This window comes from Plecotus auritus, assembly GCF_963455305.1.
Source record: "Plecotus auritus genome assembly, chromosome: 4".
NCBI classification, from domain to species: Eukaryota; Metazoa; Chordata; class Mammalia; order Chiroptera; family Vespertilionidae; genus Plecotus; species Plecotus auritus.
The window spans coordinates 135,000,681-135,015,246 of record NC_137775.1 but is presented as its reverse complement, the minus strand read 5'-3'; the positions used below and the strand labels follow the sequence as shown (position 1 = coordinate 135,015,246).

At 49.8% G+C, this 14,566-nt stretch overlaps 1 protein-coding gene across 2 annotated transcripts in view; it reads left to right on the top strand.

Annotated features, from left to right (window-relative positions):
- The first annotated feature begins 980 nt into the window (after positions 1-980).
- Positions 981-14,566, top strand: part of KIAA1549 — a 152,088-nt gene continuing 138,502 nt past the window's right edge. For both annotated transcript variants that reach the window (XM_080664907.1, XM_080664906.1), the window contains exon 1: positions 981-1,245. In XM_080664907.1, coding sequence (XP_080521033.1) covers positions 1,092-1,245 — 154 coding nt within the window. In that variant the 5' untranslated portion in view covers positions 981-1,091. The remainder of the gene's footprint in view (positions 1,246-14,566) is intronic.

Sequence of the window (14,566 nt, the reverse complement as noted above, 5' to 3'; positions counted from 1 at the left end):
AGACCTTTAAACCACCATCCTCAGAGTTAGATGCCGGGCACAGAGCAGGTACTTGACAAACGCTAACTCCCTTCTTCGCTTTCCTCATTTCTTTGGGGAACCCTAACCCCCAAACGCGAATCCTCTGACATTCTCTCCACCTCCCAAGAGCGCTGCTTTCCCTAAAAGGGCCTGGATGAGTGCGGTTCTCTCCGGCTCCCCTTCAATTCGGTTCAACTGGTGCTTTCTGAAGGCCTACTACGTGCAAGCTGTGCGGGCTTCCCGGTCGGGACAGGAGGCAGAACCCCTAGACCTGAGAAAGGATGGGTCGAGCTGCACGCTTTTCTCACCCCCTCCACTGCCCGTCGGGCTCCTGGAAAGCGAGCCCGACCTCTCCTCTGCTTTGTCCCCTCGGCAGCCCCGAAGGCTGTCCTGCCAACGCAGGCGCCCCCGCTCACACCTGCTGCCCCGCACACCATCGAGCAGAGCGAAGCCGGGCGCCGGAGGAGGAGGGAGAGGCCTCCGCGTTGGGCTGCCAGGTTTCCGGCTCCGATCCCTCTTGGCGGGCCTCCTTCCCTCTCTCCGGGCGCCCCCGGGGGCGGAACGCGCGGGGCCACCAGGCGGCGGCGGGACCGGTGTGGGGTGCGGGTTCGGGCGGCGCCGGCTCCCGGCCCGGCCCAGACCTCCCGCGTCCTCCCGCGCCCCCTCCCGGGAGGCGGGTCCTGGGGGAGGACCTGGCCCCGGCCCCGCGCCGCGCAGCCCCGCGCATTCGCGCCCCACGCCTGCCGCCCGGCTGCCCGCAGGCAGGCGCCCGGCCGGCCGGGAGGTGGTGCTCGCCTCCCCGCGCCCGGGCCCGCGCGTTGCCGGGCAGCGGCTCGAGGCTCCGAAGGGGGCGGAGCGGCGAGGCGGGCGTGCGGCTGGCGGCCCCTGTCCGTGGTTCCGGCCCCCGGCCCGCCCCCGCCTCGCCGGCCTCCCTCCGCGCCGGTGCGCGGCGCCCCGTCCCAGCTGCAGCCGCAGCGGCCACCTCCAGGGTCTGAGAGCGCCGAGCCGCGAGGCCGGGTCGGGCGCCGGTCGGGACTGCCGGGGGCGCGGCGCCGACGCGAGGCGCGGCCATGGACGGGCAGACCCGCGCCGGGGTCGCGCTGGTCCCGGGGCCGAGCCGCCACGGGCCTTCCGCCCGCTGCCGCCGCCGCCGCCGCCGCCCGGGGCTGCTGCTCCCCGGCCTCTGGCTGCTGCTGCTGGCCCGGCCGGCCTCGTGCGCCCCAGGTAAGCACCGCGGGGACCCTCGGGCCGCCGCCGCGACCCAGTCTTCCTTTATTGCTATTTTCAAAATCCTGCTTTCCCCGCCCAGACTCTTTTATTCTCCACCGCTCCCTCGCCCTCCTTTCTGGAGATTCTCTTCCATTCTTCTTGGGCCCAGCAACTGAAGGCACGGAGAAAAGAAAGGGAGAAAGCCAGCGGATTGTGGCCAATCTTGCTAATGATCTGCAAAGCTATCCTGTTATCTTCGAGTCTGAGGCGGGTCTGGTGGCTTCATCTCCGAATGTGCCTTTATTTTCTCTGCAAAATTCAGGTGGTGGAATTGTATTCGTGCGTGGCGGTGTCAAGGTGGTATATCAAATGTTAGGGAGTACTTTATTGTCAGGCTGAAGGGGGACACTGAGGGTGTGTGTGCGCTTTAAAACGGTGTTGCATTACTCAGAGTAGCCCTGCGTCCCTCAGATACAGGGATTCTGGCGATGTGATGTCCCCCAGTGCACCAGGACACAAAGAACATTCAAAGAATATCTCTTGGAAAGCGCCCTGGCCACGGGTCTTTCCAGGGAACTAGCTATTGCTTTTACTTCTGCAAAGGCATTAGTACAATAGAGTGTGGAAATATTGTGATTTCCGAGTGTCAGGGCATGAAAGGAGTCAGGGTTGTTTTTATAATAGATGCAGTTTACTGACGGCTCGTCAGCATGGAATTAAGAGGCATGATTTATGAAGAAGCATGTGGGTGGGTTTTGTTGTTGAGGAAATGATTTAATTCATATTGCTCCTCTGAAATGTTTATTTGTCCACCCTGAGCATACACACAGGATGGCCTGGAAACCATCTCTGAGCTGACAGGCTGTGAGCCCGTGGTTGTCCCCGGGGCACTCACACTTGACCACGTTGTGGGCAGAAAAGGAAAGGTGGAATGAGCAGCCCTGGGTGGGCATGGAGCAGGAACAGAAAGGCATGGAAGTGATGCCAAATCCTCCCTTCTCTTGGGAGGATGGCCAAAAGACTGCCAAGTGGCTTTGAAAGGAAATGGAACTCATTTGAAGGTGTCCCTAGGACCTCACTGTTGGAACTATAAGCAGCACCGTGTAGGCGATGGTCCAGTAGAAGCCCAGGAAGAGACTTCAGGGATCAGAGAATGGAACCACTCCTTTCACTAAAGAGGAAACTGACATGAGAAGTGACTTGCTCAAGGTCACAGGCTACTTTGTGCAGAGTCATCACCTGTCAGTCACCCTGCTGCCCTGACCCGCGGACTTGTACCCACTTGAGGTCTCTATAAAGATTTTCCACAGCTGGGTGGAACCCTGCCGCAGAAAGCCATAACAGAGCCCGGGGTGACAAAATGGGTCTCTTCCCAGCAGTATACCCAGGGTGCGAACAACCTTGCCTAACACAGCACCTCAGGTCTCAGTTCTGCTCCCTGCAGGCTCTGCCCCATGTGTCCATGTGTCCAGAGAGGACAGGAGACCCTGGGCTTTCTGGGAGGAGGGATGTTCATAAAGACTGCCCTTGTCTTTAGCCAACAAAGAAAGCCCATCTCATACTAACAGATTCATCAGCGGGACAGGCAGACTAATAATTTCCATTTACTGAGCGCTGCCTGTGTGCCTGGTGCTATATTTTATACACAAGACCCAATCTCCTTGTGGGTTAGGCATCATTGCCCCCATTTTACAGATGAGGAAACTAAGGCTGCCGGCATTTAGGTTAGTTTGACTCCAAACTCTATGCAGTTCACCTCTGTACAGCTTCCCCAGGCGCATGTGGCCAAATGGATGTTTTGTAGATGTGGAGAACATAAGTAATTCTCTAATAAGTCTGATGTCAATAGTGGAGCTGTTTGTTCTGTCCCTCCATAACTTTTCTCTTCTTTAGAAGTCCATTCCTGTTTCCCCTCAACCCACAATACAAATACAGACCCCCTTTTTATTACACTTCACAGGTGTTGCGTATATATTTATTTTTACATACTGAAGGCAAGACCCTCCACCAGCAAAAAGATTAGGACTTGCCTTATTATGGTGGTCTGAAACCGACCAAAGCTGCAGTGTCTCCTTGGTGTGCCTGTGTTTAACCTGGAGACATGAAACGAATTCTCTGTCCACTCTAGAGCTGACATCACGGGAGCAGATACTTCATCCTTCCACTAATTTGCGCATTGGCCTCCTCTGGTTGGCGCAGCTGCTTCTAGACTGGGTAATAGACTGGGAAGCAGCTGTCCTCAGGGATCCAGTTGGAAACACAAAGCTGTGCACAAGCGAGCGCAGACCCCTGGCACGGACGGTGCACGGGCAAGATTGCATTTCAGTCGTTTGGTCCTGGTGTTCTCTCTGTGCCCCGAGGACCCCCTGGCTGTGAGGCCTGAGCGCTGTATTTTCACCATCAGAGTGGGGATGGAGGAGGCTTTGCTGAGCTCTGACATGGCGGTTCTCTTTCTGAAGAGTAAGTGGTATTAGTCAGAAAATGGTGCGTCTTAATCCTGATTTGGATTTCCTAGGTGAGACACCAGCCCCTTCCGTGGCTCTGAAAACTACCTCCTCCTCCAGGAGGTTTCTCTTTCCTTGTGAACTTTTGTTAAATGGAGTCCACCTTCCAGTTGGTCTCCTAATTTCAGTCTCTATTTAAATTTCTATGTTTTATCGATTTCTGGCCTATTTCCATTTCATTCAGCATTTTGAGTGTGCCCTTTTGGTTTGTTTAAGCATTTATACGTTTGGTCTTGACTGTTCACTGTTGTGGAAACAATTTGCAATACTTTGGACTTGCTTTTGAATATTGTGCTTTTAGGAGACCTACACCCACAACGTAAAAGGAAAGAATTGTGAACATTTTTTTCATCGTATTCAGGGATAAGTCTTTCTCAAAATAATAGTTATTGTGAAACTGATAACTTTGCAAATTACTTTGCAATTTAGAAATTGCTGGAAGATATAGAAAACAGGTACCCACACTCCTACAACCCACAGATAACACTGTAAACAGTTTTGCCTTTTCTTTGTTAACATTAAAAAAATGAAAATTGAATTATATGCACAATGTATTTACTTTTTTTCACTAAATAATTGACTTAAGAATTTCCTTATTCACAATTTTCCATCCTAATAATTACTTATTTACTTACTATTTCCAGCCTTTTTTGGCTGTTATAAACAATGCTGTGATGAATAGCTATGTGGTAAGGCTTTGTCTATATTTCTTTGTGTGGGTTTTTTTTTTTTTTTTAAGTCTACATTTCTAGAAGGGAAATTAGGATGTAACATAAATCTAAGGCCCACCAGGCTGGATCTTTGCATGTTTTGGTCAGTGTGGTGAGTGCCTTATAGGTGCTCAGTAAGTGGCTGTTGAATGAACAATTTTATATGAAGCTGCAATGCTGAAATAAAGCCTAGCAGTATATGTGGTAGCCTGATTCACATCATCACTAGGATTGAATATTATTTTAAAAATCCATGTTAAATAAATTTATAATACATTGTTTTAATTTCTTATTACTTATGAATTGAATATTTTTCATTTATTTTGTTCTTGTATTCCATTAATTTTCTCTGTGTTTTTGCTCAGTGAATTACATATTTAAACATGTAATTACATATTTAGTTGTTGTGGAATTACATATTTATTTATTTATTTTTAAAATATATTTTATTGATTTCAGAGAGGAAGGGAAAGGCAGAGAGAGATAGACACATCAATGATTAGAAAGAATCATTGATTGGCTGCCTCCTGCACGCCCCCTAATGGGGATTGAGCCCATAACCTGGGCATGTGCCCTTGACTGGAATTGAACACCGGACTCTTTGGTCCACAGGCTGAAGCTCTATCCACTGAGCCAAACCAGTTAGGGCTGGAATTACATTTTTAAATCTTTCTTTCTATATATGGATAGCAACCATTTTTTGTCCTGTGTGTTAACAGTTTCCCCTTCTAATGGAGTTTTACAAATTTTTTATATAATTTTGAAATTCAGAAGTTTTTGATTCTTTTTTTTAGCAAAATTGGCCATTTTGCTTTTCTTTTTGTATTTTTTCCATTTCATTTATACTTATGGTAGGTTAAATTTTTATCTTACTTGATGTGCTATTTTATTAGTCATTTCAAGGCGAATATTTGTTACTAGGAGCCCAGTGCATGAATTCGTGCACCTTGAAAGGAACTGTGGGCCACGAGGCTGAGGTGGGTACAGGGGCGGGTCTTGGCCCATCCTTGTGCCCCTGCCTGGCCTCTCCCACCGCGGCCCCAGGTCCCCTGTCTGCCAGCAGCCCCGCTCCCACCGCCTTCGCTCCTACATGCTGACAGTGCCAGTCCTGCTCGCACGGAGAGATTGGGGCTGGTGCCAGCAGCGGCTGTGAGCAGTGACTGCTGCCCCTATCACCCCTTAGGAGCAGGGGGAGGTAGAGAAGTCCTCAGGGGAGATCAGGGCCAGCAGCCGCCACTTGCACCCGCCTGGGTGCAGGCACCGGGTGTGAGAGGTGGCTCTGGTGCCAGCAGCGGGTGTGAGCGGGGCTGGCGCCGGCAGCAGGTGCAAGCACCAGGTGGGACCGTGGCACACGGGAGCAAAGAATTTTCAGTAACCACCAGAGGCTCGCCTGGATGACAGCGACCAACACCCTGTCTTGGTCTGGCGCCCCTGCTCACTTGCTCCACCATCCCGCCATGGCCGATGCCCACCATGTTCCCCGCTCTGCTGCTTGCTGCTGATGCCTGCCATATTCCGCATGGTCAGCGCACGTCATAGCGATTGGTTGTTCAGTTTTTCTGCTGTTCTGTCTATTTGCATATTAGGGTTTTATATATACTGAGTGGCCAGATTATTATGATCTCTGAATGCATAATAATCTGGCCACTCAGTGTATATCCTATATAATAAAAGGCTAATATGCAAATTGTCCCCTCAACCAGGAGTTCGACCAGCAGGCAGGCTGGCCAACTGCCCATGTCCCCTCCCCCTGGCCAGGCTGGCCGGACCCCACCCATTCACGAATTCATGCACCGGACCTCTAATATATATATATATATATATATATATATATATATATATATATATATATGTGTGTGTGTGTGTGTGTGTGTGTATATACACACACACACACACACACACACACACTGAGTGGCCAGATTATTATGCATTCAGAGATCATAATAATCTGGCCACTCAGTGTATATAGATACTTTTTTTTTTTTTTTTTTTTTTTAAATATATTTTATTGATATTTTTACAGAGAGGAAGGGAGAGGGATAGAAAGCCAGAAACATCGATGAGAGAGAAACATCGATCAGCTGCCTCCTGCACACCCCCCACTGGGGATGCGCCCGCAGCCAAGGTACATGCCCCTGACCGGAATCGAACCCTGGACCCTTCAGTCCGCAGGCCGACGCTCTATCCACTGAGCCAAACCGGTTTCGGCAATATATAGATACTTTTTGAGTGGATTAGTATCCTATAAATAAAAACTAAGATAAATGTTTCAAAAGTGTGATCCCTCCACCTTCTGCATCAACAACATCAGGATGGGGGGCGAGTTGCTTGTTAAGAATTTAGATCTCTGGGGCTCACCCTTGACCCACATTAGAATTTTTGGTGGGAGTGCCTGGGAATCTCATTTTTAACAAGTTCACAGCTGATTTTAAGGCACTTTAAACTTTGGAACTAATGATCCAGATACTATAAAATCCAGTAATTGAAAAGTTCATAGCATTTTGAGAGTATGGGCACTTAAAATGTTGCAATTGTCTTTCTACTGTTAGAACAGTTGATTTAAGATCGTGACATTGAGACAGTTTTTTTGGTTATATCTAGTTTGCTTGGTTTTCTTTGGGTTGCGAGTCAAAGGACATAGAGGACTTCATTTTAAATTCTCACGCCCGTTCCCTTGGGAACAGCTGTTTGCAGTCTTTGTCAGGAAATACCTCACTTAATCCCGAAAACAGAAGCCAGCCAGGCTGTTGTTAAAAGTCGCCTGGGACCTGGGAGCCACAGGTTTTCTCCCAGTGCCCCGGGTGCTAGAGGCAGCTAGCTAATTACTGTAATTATATTCGCACTAGGTTGATTTTCCCAGATAGGAAGATGCTGCTCTAACTGATCTAACTTGTTGCCAAGCTGTGGACACCCACCTTTCATCTGCAGCTCGGTGACAGGATTTCTCCTTCACATACCCAGGCAGCAGGATTTGTTGGAAAGCACATTGAACTGTGAGCTGGCAAACCTGTGTGTGCTCTTTTCTGCTGCTAATTGGCTGATAACTGGCTTTGTGTCTGTGGACAAGCTATCTTGTCCTGGGTTTCTTCATCAATGTAAGATGGGTCGCTCTGATGATCTCTGAGTTCTCTTTCAGCTCTTCCATTTCAAGCCCACGTGCTGACCACCTTGGAATATGCTTGTTATAGGTTGTAATTGTCCTGGAGTAATTCTCCGTTGAATGTTTATGAGTGTTGCCATCTCACTGTCCTGTAGATGTTCTAGTCCAGGGACCTGCAGAAAGCAGTTTACTCTCACCATTGCATTCAATCCTTCTTTCTCATAAACTCTCCCCATCGATCAGCTGCCTCCTGCACATCTCCCCTCCTGCAGCCACACCCCCAGGACACCTAGTTTGCTCTCAATCTTCCTCTTTGTCTCTCCCCCCTCCCCTCCCTCCCTCCCCGCCCCAATCTTGCTTGGTGAAAATCTAACCTTGCTACTGAAAGTGTGATACTGCAGCATCATCGCCATCTGGGAGCTTGTTAGAAATGCAGAATCTCAGGCCCCACTCCAGACCTTCAGAATCTGCATTTCATAAGGCCCTCAGGTGATTTCTCTCTCTCTCTCTCTCTCTCTCTCTCTCTCTCTCACACACACACACACACACACACACACACACACTCTTGAAGTTTGAGAAGCACTGAGCTAAGAGGTAATGCCTCCCGTTCCAACCTTCTGGGAGTGAGTGGTGTTGGCTCGCTGGGGCCTGAGTCAGCCCAGACTACTCGGGAGCCAGTCCAGCTCTTCAGGGACCTTGAGATACAGCTGCCTTTGGGATTTACTGAATCTATGTGAATAGTGTACAAGAGCCCTATTGACCAGGCAACTTCAGAACAAAATGGTTTGGGAGAGAAGATGGCGACCGGCAAGAAGGCGGGGGCGCGGGGAGGGGGGCAGAATGTGTGAGAGAGTGAGGGAGCGATAGAGGAGTGTGTGGACGTGTGGTGTGTGTGTGTGCGTGTGTGTGCGAGCGAGCTAGGGACAGTTAGATCCTGCAGAACAAAATGGTTTTCTAGACCTGCCCCAATTCATAACCCATTCATTCATTAACATACTGAAATACTATCATACCAGTTGGTAAATAGCTGCTATATGGCATCCCCATCTGCCTAAGTTCCTTGGGTTTACATGCCTTCCCTCAGGATTCTTTTCCTGATTCTTCTCCTAGGATGTCCCCCCCTGCCACACCTTCCCAAGATCCAGCAACTGAAGGGTTAATGCTCAGCTAGCAGGAACCTCAGGACTCTGCTTTAGAATAGCAACCCTTCCAGTTGGTCAGTGCACATGCCTGTTGTATATTGTATTGAGTATCACCAGTACCTCCTCCCTCCCTCCCTCCCTCCCTCCTTCCATCCCAGATCAAGCACTTTAAAAAAAGTGTGTTAAATGGATGCATCTGATGGTAGTTGAAGTCATAGACCTGGAAGACCCTACTGAGGGAGTGCATGTAGTTGGACGAGAAGAAGGCTAAGGACAGAGGCCCAGGAAACTAACATTCAGGATAGAAGAGGAGGAGGAGCCCACAAAGGACCCTGGCCTGAGAAAGCAGGGTCATGAAAACCAGGGGAGGGGAGAGTTTTCATGTGGGTGGTTGTCACCATGTCCAACGCTGCTGCATGGAACTGTTTCTCAGAGGATGGTGTGAGGGCCACTACTCAGAATCACCCGGGGTTCTTCTTCTTTTTTTAAAAAAATACTTTATTGATTTTTTACAGAGAGGAAGGGAGAGGGATAGAGAGTTAGAAACATTGATGAGAGAGAAACATCGATCAGCTGCCTCCTGCACATCTCCTGCTGGGGATGTGCCTGCAACCAAGGTACATGCCCTTGACCGGAATCGAACCCGGGACCTTTCAGTCCGCAAGCCGATGCTCTATCCACTGAGCCAAAACTGGTTAGGGCTTACCTGGGGTTCTTGTTAAAATCCTGCACTCATGGTCAAGCTAGACCTACTGAATTAGGGGATGCCGGAGGTTTTGTAGTTTCAAAATGTTCAATAAACTCCTCAAGTGATTCTCATGCCTGGTGAGGTTTTGTTACCCCTGTCACTTAAAGGTGGCATGGGGTTGATGGAGGTTTTAGAAACAGGTTATAGATTTGATCATGCTTATAGGCTTCAAGGAAGAATCAGTAAAGATACAGTGGTTGACAATTTAAGAAAGAGCAGAAGTAACTGAAGGATAATTCACCCAAAGTGAGGACCTTCATGTGGGCAGGCGGGCTGACCACAAGCAGGACTGGGGAGAGACAGTATTGGGAGAAGGAATTGGAGGGAGCTGGTGGAAGGTGGGGAGTGAAGTCTAAGGCGATGGGAGAAATTGTAGAGCTGCCAGTGCACCTGCAATGTGATCTTGTCCTGCAGCATCTGACATTCCAGGTGAGGCCAGGGAAAGGCTGAGTCAGGGTTGGGAATCCCAGGCAGGTGTGGTGAAGAGCCAAGGGGAACAGAGGGATCTGGCAAGACATGGTCTGGATGCTGCAGTGTGGAACCTAGGCTGGATGAGGAAGGACCAGAAGCAGTGGATGAGCAGTGAGGTGGCACGAGGGCTGGAGGGGTTGGCGGTGTTGGCATTTAAGGTTTCAGAATGCATCAGCTCTGGGCTTGATCTTTTTTTAAAAAAAATTTTTTTAAAAAATATATTTTATTGATTTTCACAGAGAGGAAGGGAGAGGGATAGAGAGCCAGAAACATCGATGAGAGAGAAACATCTATCAGCTGCCTCCTGCACACCTCCTACTGGGGATGTGCCCGCAACCAAGGTACATGCCCTTGACCGGAATCGAACCTGGGACCTTTCAGTCCGCAGGCCGACGCTCTATCCACTGAGCCAAACCGGTTTCGGCTCTGGGCTTGATCTTGATTAACGACCCAGGGCAGGGTAGCTGTGGGAGTCAGTCACTGTAGTGAAATGTGGGTGAAAGCCTTTGGGTGAATAATCTGTGGATGTTGGATTTGCCACGAGTGAGGTAGAAAGGACTGTGAGTGGGACTCCAAATCCTCAGTGAATGAAGGGAAGTGACCCAGTGACTTCTCATATAGGGGAAGAAATATCTCTTTGTTCTGTCCACTTTCCTCTACCATCCCCACTGCCCCACCCTCATTCAAGCCCCCACCATCTTTCCTCCAGTTACTGACGAGGCCTCCACTTCTCCTCTTGCTCCATCCACTTCATCCTCCACCTTCAGCTGGAGGATCCTTCTAGAAACCCATCTGCTCACGTCACTTCCTTCTTGCTTAAACATCTGTGCTGGCTGCCTATGGTTTTCATGGTGCTCCCAGTCTAAGCCCACAGCCTGTGTGTGCCCTCAGGTACTAAGTTTATGGGATCTGATGTAGGGGCTTGTGAGAAAATGCCCACAGTGGGTACAGACTATTCAAAATGTTGTTGCTGAAAGGGACCAACAGAGAGGGGAAGTGATGTGATTTGAAGACTGAGTTTTGCCCTCCTGTGATCCAGGGCCAGCAGCAGAGGCAGACATCACTTTCCACCCAGGGTGTAATTTACTGGGCAGAGCAGCATCTGTCAGAGGGCCAGCTTCTGCTTTGGGAGGTGCTGTGTTTGTTCCAGCAGTGAAATAAGGCAGTGAGTTAGGGGGTGGTAAAAAGGGTGTGGTAAGTAGGGCCACCTGTGCAGGTGAGGCAGTAGAGAGGAATAAACCAATATGGGGTGGGATGCATATTGGAAGAGACGGATATTGCTGGAGAGGGAAGCAGTGAGGGCAGGGGTGACCTCTCTCAGGGATTTGGAGGGGATGGCACCAAGGATTCCCTTTTTTTTTTTTTTTTTTAAAGATATTCTTATTGATTTCAGAGAGGAAGGGAGGAGAGAGAGAAATATCAGTGATGAGAGAGAATCATTGATTGGCTGCCTCCTGCACGCCCCATACTGGGGATTGAGCCCGCAACCCGGGCATGTATCCTGACTGGGAATCAAACCGTGACCTTCTGGTTCATAGGTTGACGGTCACCCACTGAGCCACACTGGCCAGGCAGGGATTCCTTTTAGAGAGGAGCAAGACCTAAGGAGAAATAGGGACTACACCTGGAGACAGGCTTGGAGGAGCAGGTGACTTCGTGGAGAGTGGTGGATGAGACCATCTTTTGAGAGGAGGGCGAGTGTGAGGTGGGATTGGGAGCTTGAGAAAACACAGCTGGTTTCCAGAGGAAATTGAGAAGAGGCGACTGAAGTGGCAAGGCCCGGCTGAAGTTGGGAGGCCTGACTCTGCTTGCCTCTCCAGCAGCCCTGGGTGGCCCAAGCCATGGGCAGAAAACAGGTGACAGTGGTCCTGGGCTCCGCTGGGATGGGTGTGTCTAGGCAGGCGGTCAGGAGGTCAGGTTCCTCCTGGTGTTTGGCAGGCTGTTCACCTTTGGGGAGTCGCTTGGAAACTCTCCTTGCTTCTTTCCTTGCTCCCTGATCCCCTGTTTGGGCCTGTGGATGGACCCCATCGCCACTGTTTTGGGTGCTAGGATTCACTGTGGAGCCAGACAGCCTGCAGGCCTCTTTAAAACACTGGGCAAATACTGCTGGGAAGCTCTCAAAGGGGAAGCCTCCAACATAGAGAACAAACCATCTTCTGAAGCCAGCTTCTAGGACTTGGGGGAAGCCCAGGAGACAGGTGTGAACTGGTGGGAAGTTGCTAGGCCTCTGCTGCTGTGGGTGAGGCCTGAGGACCAGCAGCATCAGCGCCACACTGAGCTTGTTACAAAGGTGGACTCTCAGGTCCCGCTCCAGAATCTCCTGTTTAAGAACATCTTCCCGTGATTTGTATGCGCACTAAGGATTGGGGAGCTCTGGCCAAACTAGGCAGTGTCTCATTGAGGTTGGGTGCATTTCAAAGACTTTCGGTTGTTACCTCATTGGTGGCGAGAAAAATTCCGCCCAGATTTCAAGGTGATTGGGAAACGGAGCTGCAGCAGCAGGCTCCGAGCTGAGCTGGTGGCTGGCTGGATGTGCAGCCTAAGCGCCCTTGGATGCCCTTGGTCCAGTCCTTGGTTTCCCTGCTCTGATCTCAGCAGGAGGCAGGGTGGGTGACTGCCAAGGATTTCAGGAGCCTCTGCAGATAGCTGATGCAAGCAGGTGTCAAAACTGAGGTGGGGGTGGAAGCAACCCAAGTGTCTGTCAACGGATGCATGGATGCACAAAATGTGCTGTATACACTCAATGGTGTTATTATTCCTTCTTAGAGAAGAAGGGCATTTTGACACATGCTACAACATGGCATTATGCTAAGTGAGGTAAGCCAGTCACTAAAAGACATGTACTGTGTGATTCCACTTAAATGAGGTGCCTAGAGTCATCAGAGTCATGGAGACAGAAAGTAGGATGGTGGTTGCAGGGGCTGAGGGGAGGCGGAAATGGGAGTTAGTGCTTAATGGGTACAGAGCTTCAGTTTTGCAAGATGAGAAGAGTTGGTTGCACAACAATGTGAAAATACTTACTACTGCTTAGAAATGGTTAATATGGTAAATTTAGGCTATGTGGGTTTTTTTTAAAAACCACGATTATTGAAAAACAACAACCTAAAGTGAGGCTGCGTGGGTAGCAGTTGGTTGGTTAGCAGGAGCGAACATCAGTCAGAGCCAGGGGCCACAGTGGTCTGGGGACGGGCCAGGAGCACATGACACACAGGCTGGGCTGAGGCCTGTGACAGGCTGCGATGGAAGGACGACGGGCACAGGGCACATCTGGGTGGGAGTGGTGGCGGCGGGTTGCGGGGAGCAAATCTAAGGCTTGCTAAGACAGAGTTGCTTGGCTCTGTGGCACCAACAGGGATCTCCAGGTCTCTCTGCCTTAGGACTGCTTCACCTCTCACCTGACCTCCCCCGTCCCCCCTCCCCTCCCATCCTTGCATTGTTAGGTGTTTTTTCCCTGGACAGTCATTGATGGAGGATGGGATGGGGGACAGGGGGGAGGAAAGGCATTCTTGGAAGGGGTTGGAATTTTCAACCTGGGCCTTACTTAATACAGTCGCAGGAATTTAAAAAATCAAATTCTTCTTCCTAGCCCTTAGAATTTGGCTTTTAAATATTTTTATGTATTTTCAGGATAACAATAGCTTTACTGGTTTTTTCCCTGATTATAAAAGTGACATGTGTTCATTGCAATAATGTGTACTTACTGTTCCCTCGGCCCAGAACATTCTTATCTCAGATAGTATCTACATGGTTTACTGCGCCCCTTCCTTCAGGTACTGCTCCAATCTCACATAATCAGAGAGGCCTTCCTCCCCGAGTTTTTTAAACAACAACCTCCTCCGTAATTCCTTGCTCCTGACTCTGCTTTATTTTTTCTCCACAGCACCGATCACCATCTTATATATGCCTGCTTATTCTCTGCCTCCCTCCACCAGGGAAGAGTTTATCTGTTTTGTTCTGTGTTTGTTCATTTGCCCAGCAGATCTTTCTTGAATGCCTACTCGGTGGCAATGCCTGCTCTGTGCCCGGCCTCTCAGGATGCATCAAAGTTAATTACATAATGTGTTTCTAGATGATGAGTGCTGTGAATCAATGGAACAGACAAAGGTTTAATCGGGGAGTGAGGAGCTGAAGGTTTAATCGGGGTGATGTGGGAGGACTCATTGACCAGGTGACTGTATTAGTTTGCTGGGGCTGCCATAACAAAGTGCCACACACTGAATGGCTTCAACAAGAGAAGTTTATTGTCGTGTAGTTTGGAGGCTAGGAGATCCAGGTCAAGGTCAAGGGGCCATGTTCCCTCTGAAGGTGCTAGGAAAGGGTCCATGCCCTTTCCTCTTTTTATAAGGTCAGATTGAGTAGGGTCCACTCTCCTTCAGTGAGACCTCACCTAAACTTCTTTCATCTGCACTGATCCTGTTTGCAAACGAGGTCACATTCTGAGCTACTGGGGGTTAGGACTTCAATTTAGGGATTTTGGGGGGACATGGTTTAACCCATAACAGTGACATTTAATCTAAAATTTGAAGGAGGCAAAGGGACAAGCCATGCAGGGTTTGGGGGGACAGTGTTCCCAGCAGATGAAGTAGCCAGTGTAGAGGCGGAAGTGTGCCTGGTGTTGGGGATGGGGAGGGACCAGTGTGCCCAAGCAGAGAGGGAGGGGG